The 8,962-nt window shown below is 34.3% G+C and overlaps 1 protein-coding gene across 1 annotated transcript; it reads right to left on the reverse strand.

Moving 5' to 3' along the window:
- Positions 1 to 547: 547 nt before the first annotated feature.
- LOC140041145 (uncharacterized) lies at positions 548 to 8,697 on the reverse strand. The gene is made up of 9 exons (XM_072087566.1): positions 6,968 to 8,697; positions 6,220 to 6,446; positions 5,166 to 5,341; positions 4,637 to 4,761; positions 4,059 to 4,312; positions 3,002 to 3,166; positions 2,810 to 2,850; positions 1,955 to 2,031; positions 548 to 1,538 (listed from the first exon to the last, which is right to left on the reverse strand). The coding sequence occupies exons 1-9, from the start codon at positions 7,091 to 7,093 to the stop codon at positions 1,143 to 1,145; spliced, it is 1,587 nt and encodes a 528-aa protein (XP_071943667.1). The 5' UTR covers positions 7,094 to 8,697; the 3' UTR covers positions 548 to 1,142.
- Positions 8,698 to 8,962: the final 265 nt, after the last annotated feature.

Genomic DNA, 8,962 nt, shown 5'->3' on the forward strand with positions numbered 1-8,962 from the left:
AAAATTAATAATTACTTTTAGAATGAATACATATCATATCTATTTTACTTGTTGTTTAATAAATAGCATGTAATTGTGTAACCATGGTCAGGGTTACTGTTACCAGAAATGCCCAAAGGTATGCATTTGCACCAATTTGGATTTTGATTTCTAGTGCATTGGTTTCCGTCGGTGTAATTTTATGCATTTTTCAAGCTATCAATTCTGATCATGGACGTATGGTACCGTATTTGGTGATACTGATTATAGGGCTGACGTCATTGGTTTGCAGTGTCGTTTGTGCAAAGGTTGCTGCATCTTACGAGTCAAAAAAATGAAGTAATATCGAGTCACCTGATAACCAGGGATAAACATAATCTGAACACGCATTATTGATAGCTGTCATCGGGAATTTACCGTCTGGACACGCACTTATAACCCGTCTTTCAATATGGGTCAAAACAGCAACCAGCGTGAGCAGTCTGGACACACATTTATAACCCGTCTATCAATGTACAGGAGTGTAGTAATGGGTCAGAATAGGATCCAGCGTGGGCAGTCTGGACACACATTACAAGCGCCCTGTTTCCTTTGAAATTTCTATGAACTCTACGTTTAAATCATTCTAATATGTATTCAGATGTAATTTTATTGGATATTAATAATATTACCCGAATCATGGAGGATTTCGTGCTTCAATAGAACAATAGGCCTACAGTAGGCCTATTCACAATTCAAATGATTTTATTATGCCACTAAAAGGTATCACTGGAATAGAGCAATAGGCCTACAGTATTCACAATTCAAATGATTTTATTATGCCACTAAAAGGTATCACTGGAATAGAACAATAGGCCTACAGTATTCACAATTCAAATGATTTTATTATGCCACTAAAAGGTATCACTGGAATAGAACAATAGGCCTACAGTATTCACAATTCAAATGATTTTATTATGCCACTAAAAGGTATCACTGGATTATATAGACTTACTGTACAGTATTTAATGTAAAAACTCTAAAGTCTAGGTCTACTTATTAATTTAAACGGTTAAATACGATTAAGAAATAGGCTACTCCGTCCGACGGTACCCAACCCATACTATTGTTGAGAACCACAATGTTTACAGTACCGTCGCAGGTTCTACTACACGAATGATTCTTCAATAAGGACGTACGCATGCTGCAGATTTACCATCAAATATACACACATCAATAACACCTTCATTAAGACCACTAATGGTTGTACAGGGAGGATACTTCATCATAGAGATGGGATCTTTAAAATCACGCATAACAATGAATCTACTCTTTTTCGATATAACTCTTTTCGCAAAGAATTTATGCAAGTCTAATGTTACACTATTTTTATCCTCAGAGTCTACCATTACAGGGGTGCTCTCTTTCCCAAAATCATAAACTTTAAACATTTTATACAGCTTATCATATTTCTCCTGGAAAATAAGTTGCGCCATATTTTGGAGTGTTGATTGAAGCTGTTTTTTATTGGTTTCACCTATAACAAGCATCATTTTACCTGTCGCTGATGGCAATTTTATCTGCAACGAAATTACAAAATCTATGTTAATACCATATGTTGATTCAATAATGTGTAGGCGTGTGGGCGTGTGGCGCAGTGTGTTGGACGTCGGACTACTGATCGTGAGACCGAGGTTCGAATCCAACTCTCGCCGCATTGCTTGTATCCTTAGGCAAGATACTTACTTGCGGTTGCCGCTCTCCACCCAGGTGTATAAATGGGTACCCGGTTAGATCAAGACACAACTTTGCGCTGATTACTAGCTGCATTATGGAAGTATGTTTCCATACGTGTTTGATCCCAAAAAAATGACTGGGGTAATAATGTTCAGCGCTTAGAGGTTTCATTACATTAGGCGCTATATAAATCCAGGATATTATTATTATTATTATTAGGCCTACATTAGTATAGTTATAACATACAAGTCAAACTTACCTCGTGGTTAAAATCCACTTTCATTTTGAAATTGTTTTCTTTTGTTGGGGATACTATGTGAACAGTTACATCGCCGGCTGGAAATTGCAATACGGTATATAACATACATTAACAATACGGTATATAACATACATTAACAATACGGTATATAATACATTAACAATACGGTATATAACATACATTAACAATACGGTATATAATACATTAACAATACGATAGACCTTTACATTAACAATACGGCATATAATACATTAAGAATACGATAGACCTTTACATTAACAATACGGCATATAATACATTAAGAATACGATAGACCTTTACATTAACAATACGGTATATAATACATTAACAAGCATAATTGAATTAGACTTTTTTATTGAACGTGAATCGTTTTCATACTTTTTTTGTCACCTTGATAATTCCTATAAAACTTTGTTTGCTGTCAATCGTAGGCCTATTTGTTTCCACAAACACAATTATTTGAATCACATTTTAAATTTAAAATTGCAATGCACTTTGGCATTTTTAAGGAAAAGATGTGTTAACTCAATTGTTTGTTCATCATACCTATAATTAATAAATTAGAAACCAGTGGAAAAAAGTTACTTCGTCATTCTAGCTGCTTGACACGTACGTTTTACATTGGTTAATAATTTATGAACTATTCCCACATTGAAACTAACCAGTTCACACGCCATATTGGTCATTCACCGTACCGTATGTATTTAATGCCTACTCCTTTATTCAACCTCTCTCACAGCAAACCTTTACTTATTTTTACGGGGCGTCGTTCGGTGAATACGATTCGATTGAAACCAGAAGTGAAAAAAATACCAAAATCACGTTTGTACTTACAGTATATTTTAAAGTCGATACATTGTTGCCGACTCATAAACCTAAAAAAAAAAAAACCATTTGAAATATACAGTATTTATTAGACCTATTCTTGAGAAATGATTCGGTCATTCTATGAGGCCTACTGACATCTAAACCAGTATAACGTTGATTAAAGATCACCCATCTCTCATAGTAAACAAATATACGTACCCATCACTCGTAGTGCTGACAAAACATACTGGATGAGTACCAGGAATAACATATCTTCCTGGCCATCTAAATTCCAGTTCGTAAACATGTTTGCCATATCCATCCACTGTGTTTCTTTGTCTAAGTGTCATTCCTGTTGGCATGATTGATTCTACTTCTATTAGGCTGGAAAAAAACCGTAACGAGTTTTGTTTTAATATTAGTAAAAAAATAAAATAAATATTTGTGCCCATATTTGAGCTTGGATCCTAAAAAAATGGTAAAGCAGATATTGTTCAAGTGTTTGGTTAATTTTTGTATAACATAATAATATTCAATCGACGTTTTATTTTTACGTCATATCATAACCCAGGGAGAGCTAAGAAAGCTAGATCTTTCATATAATAATAATTGTTTTTGTATTGGAAGCCCAGTGGTCGGAAAAATAATTGCGCGTACGCCATCTATAATAGATTTATGGCCATGCAGTCAACACCACATGCCCAAGCACCTCAGCTCTATTTATTTAGTTGGCGGTAATTTTAAACGGTATAGACATAATGCTTGAAGTGGATATCGGACACACCTTGCAGTTGCAGGCCACTTATGCCATTCGGTGTTTTGAAACAGACATGAATCAACCGGCTATGCTGCTGTCGTCAGTGTGTTAATGTGCCGCCTGGCCTAATGTATCGGAGTCCAGCCGCAACAAGGCTATATTCTAACTGCACAGTATGAATCGTTCACCAGCATGAATGAAGAAATCTTTATGACTGCAGCGATTATTTAAAGATCCGGGACTAGCTGGTGTCATCGGGCATTCGAAACAAACAAACTAGGTAAGTTCATGCTTTATACACATTTTAGCGGTTTGTTTTTGTAGGAGAAATCCCCCTCACCTCCTCCACCCAGGGAGGTGGGGGAGGGTGGAATTGGTCATATACATATAGTATAGTTTACTACATAAATACATTGAACACGTAATGAAGAATGAGATGCATGGATATTAAATTCAGAAGTGTATCCATCAGTGAGTCTAGTATAGAGTATTACCTTCTACTATTAATGATATTCTTACCTTTGACCTCTGACCGCTTTCATGGTCACATTTTCTGTAATTGGTTGTCCGCTTTGGCGATTATATTTGCAATGGTCTTCGTGTACATTAAATGATGGTTCTGAGGAACAATGTGATTTTTTAGTTGGTATTATTTCAACCCTGAATTGTACTGGGACTTTACTTTGAAATTGTCCTTCTTTTCTTGCTTCTATCATAACGGTTAGTTGATGATTTCCTTTATTCGTTCCATCAAACTTCAGTTTACATTTTGTCTGTAAAATATCATTTTATTAAAGGCTTTAGGCGACCTACTAGGACACTTAAAAAACTGAGGCAGAAAATCGTCTATAACAGGTACATACTTATGTTGTGCCTGTTTTGGTCTGTTAGTAATTCATAATATTGATTGATCATCTTGGTCTTGGTCAGTCTTTTTTTTTTAGGTTTGTCTGAAATATATCATCAGACCTGATATATGTTTGTCTTAATCTCAATGTTAAGAAACTAATGTTATCAATAACATTTGATTGATATGTCAACATGTAGGCCTATTCATAGTTTAGTAGAATTATTTTCATTGTTTTCCTTTCGCTTACCAATGTTGCACCTCTTGGAGGTTCACACGATGGCAGGACATTCGCAAACATATCATTGCTAGGAACGCATTCCCCGTGTGTTAGAGAAGGCCATCGACATTCGAAGTCATGGTCATCGTCATGAACTAATAATGATTGAAATAATGCATTTTAGTTTAAAAATCGTCTTTAAAAAAACCCAGACAATGATACAATGATGAATAGGAATAATCTGTATTTAGGGTATTTTGTGAGATTCAAGAAACTTTATCCTGAATTTTTCACTCAATAAGTATAGTAGAGGCTTAACTAACAAATCGTTATTTCAACAAGTGGTTGTTGGTTCATGATTTTATGCAACGCGACTCTACAGCTCACTATGTCGGTCGGTTGGTCGGTAAACACTAACTTGAGCACGTGACTGCAGCCATGTATATGGCCTGGTTCTGAAGCAAGACTACTAGTATTAGATCAGAATTTTATTTAAAGTATAACGTTGGCCTGCATTACAGTCATAATTAAGATATAAAGCAAAATGTACAAAACGTACTTGGTATATCAATGTTTCGATGGCAGCTCGGGCGAAAAGGTACAACTGGGTTCATGTAAGACACTGGTGAATGGTTGCCAGATGAAGATGTAACATTGCCGGATATATACACTGCCCATTTAGACATTTGTGGCTCCTTCAATCTCTTGAATGGACTCATGCACCTTTCCGCTAAACTAAAATAAAATACGTTCAACAGAGACAGACAGATGTCTAATCAGGAAGAGTGAAAGTAAGTGTAATCTCACTCTTCCCTGGTCTAATAAAGCATCGTAACTAAAATCATTGATTTTTGCTTATTTCCTATACCTCATTGTAATGTTTTTATCCCAAAAGGATGTATCTATTAACTTTGGTTATTTATCATGATTGTATGCCTATTGGTGTTAAATATTATATGGTTAGTGTGCCACTTTTTTCAAAAGTGTACCTTCCAAATAAATTATTATTAAATTATTATCATATTCACGGTGGTCAGACACGATCAGTACTGACAGGTGTTTTAACTATAACGGTGTCCACTTTAATTTTAGTTGTTAAATTCAGCGTACAAGTGTAATACTGTATTGTTATATTTCGGAAGTATCTGATAATTGAGCAGGTAATGACACAACTCGTTACGGACTTTGAACAAAAGCCAGTTATCACTGATATTGTAATTTGATTATGATAGAATTAAAAGCTTCTAATTCCCATGTTAACATATTTAGTATTTGGGAGCCTAAACAAAATGACAAAATGATGAGTTATTGTTTAAACCAAGATGAAAACATTGATGGCTAATGGACGCTAAAATAGATTAAGAAATTAGAACCATTTTACTCCTCGTGTTCGTGGGGTAACACCCACCAGTTTTCATAAGTTGTCATTAATTAATGTAATCATGTTTATCACGTTTAGTTTTTTAAATTAGAATGTTAAGACCCAGTGAACATAGAACCAAATCCTATTTAATTTGAGAAGTTTCGCATGGTGAACCATTATTAATGTGCAATATCTTTAGTATTCCTGCAGTGGTTTAAACGATTTTGTGATTGAAATAATTGTAACTTACTAAAAATGGAATTCCAATTTCTTAAGTGAAACCTTGGTGGCTCCCTGTCCCACTGTCCATTCTCTGTATGGATTGTACTTGAGATTTTGAAACTGCAACACAGCTATTTGTTTTGATGTTTTAAAATCACACACATAAATGTCGCCTTCTTGACGTTTAGTTCCCTTTCCTGAAAAGTCTTGTTTCGTACTTCCACCTTCCCATTGTAAACGGTACATTATTTTTACCTGTTGTGTTGAAAGAGAACATTCTTTCACTTTATACACTAACACGGTTTAATTTATAGAAACATAACATCGTATTGGAAGCTAATTAAATTATTATTTAAATTAATATAATAAAAGATGAAAAACAAAAACATAATTAAAACGTTACTTAATAATACAAATACAATGAATTTAAATAGATCAGGGAGAGTTAAGACCACCACGATCAAATAATAATAATAATAATAGATCAGGGAGAGTTAAGACCATCACGATCAAATAATTCACGTTCCAAATGCTATTCATATTTTTAATTCACGATTTAAGAGAAGTTTGTAATTCCGATGCCTTCACTATTCATACCTGGACAGTATATTATAAATTTTGTGTGTAATTTGTTTTATAAGTATTTTAAATATGTTTTATATGGTCTTTTTATATTTATATTCTTTCTATTCTATTTTAGACAATTTACATAATGTAATTTTACTTATTTTATGACGAATAAAATGTTATCTATCTATCTACATAATTAACTATACCTTTTTGTTGGCTATTTGTTTCCAATAAACATGTGCTCCAACTATTTCACTTGTAATACAGCTAACGTACACCATTACAGTAAGAAATGCTAAATAAAAAACCGCTCCACTCCATTTATTTGCCATGATTTTTATTTTATCGAATGTAGTAAATCCTATGAAATAAAAACTTGTATACGCTTAACTATGATGAGTCCTTATAATGGTTTCAGTCGCATCGACGCGCGAGGTTCACTTCAACACTGTTGTGACGTCATTGAATGTTTAAACTTTAATTGGCTAATGTACGTTAGTTTCCACAGATTCACCAGAGACAACAATACTCTATACTATATTTTAAATATATTTAACCGTATGATCCTCAACTTAAAGCAATTATTTGTCGATCCATTGTTTTACAAGAAAGAAGGTATACTAAAATAGTTAGTTTTGTTTTGTGCAATATTTTAGTTTGTGTACATTAATATTATTAAAGTTCAGCTCCATATTGCAAAAATATGAAATTAAATGTTTAATTCTGTCGAATATAAAAAGTAACATAATAATAGGTGTATAAAAGTGACGGGTTTTGATAAAACAGATATGAAATTAAATAGAATAATATTATGTACAAATAGTAGGGCCTAATAAATATGATATTAAGTAGGAGACGGTATGGCTAAACGACTTAGATCACCGCATTAAAATAGATTATAAATTGTATATACTCCATGGATTCCCTTCGGACTTGGAATAAATGGAAAAGTTGGTTTTAATGGAGATTGTGGTTTAATTCAAATTCATGATAACGCGGGTTAACATTTTGAGATAATTTTGATATTTTAATTTTTTGGTACGATATCTTTTTTTTTTATCTTTGTACTAGATAGACTAGATAGTCACATACTATATACATTAATTGCAATGAGTTGGATAATAAAATTTAAATTACTTGAAAACCGTAAGCTATAACAATATTAAGATTCGGGTAGAAACCCCTCTTTGGGATACTTTAACACTACGAGGAACCTATAAAATATTTCTCCATCACATTAGTGAGTGAGTGGCCGAGCGGTTAGTGAGTGAGTGGCCGAGCGGTTAAGACAGTGGAACCGTAATTACGTAGCCATAACATCGGCAAGGGTCCGTGGCTCACTCACTCCATTGTTCTGGTGGTAGAACGAGTCTTCTCGGATAAGGACTATAAACCGTAGGTCCAGTGTACCTCGTGTTTAAAGAACCCAGTAGACCTTTCGAGACGAGACGAGGGGGTTACCCCGGTGTATTAGTACATCACAGCCACTGATCACCAACTGGGCCCTCTGGGAGACCAGTCTTTGACTGAAGAGGTCGCCCCGTATAAAATTAAACAAACACAAAAAGACCAAAATAAGTTTAATAATAATTATTATGGTAATATAATTTTGTTTAAATGGATCTTCAATACGATACTGTAACAATATAGATAACACCCTTGTACCAATCAGTAACCGATTCAGAGTTTCAAATAAGGGGACTGAGCCTAAAAATTAAAGTGCTAAAGTTAACAATCATCAACCCCACATCGGCCTATCTCAAAAATGTTTCAAATCTGACCACATGTATATTTTGTCCGGTCTGTTGAATTATAGACCTAGAGGTAATGGACTGACCAATGTAACCGGTCTGTTGAATTATAGACCTAGAGGTAATGGACTGACCAATGTAACCGGTCTGTTGAATTATAGACCTAGAGGTAATGGACTGACCAATGTAACCGGTCTGTTGAATTATAGACCTAGAGGTAATGGACTGACCAATGTAACCGGTCTGTTGAATTATAGACCTAGAGGTAATGGACTGACCAATGTAACCGGTCTGTTGAATTATAGACCTAGAGGTAATGGACTGACCAATGTAACCGCAACAAGTTTTTTTTTTCAATTACAGGTATTTTTCATTTTGTTACATTCATTTTTGTTTTTCCCGTGGAAACACCTATTCAGGGAACATTACTCTTAAGGGGACAATTTGTTG

The sequence above is a fragment of the Antedon mediterranea genome, chromosome 2 (assembly GCF_964355755.1).
Source record: "Antedon mediterranea chromosome 2, ecAntMedi1.1, whole genome shotgun sequence".
Taxonomy (NCBI): Eukaryota; Metazoa; Echinodermata; class Crinoidea; order Comatulida; family Antedonidae; genus Antedon; species Antedon mediterranea.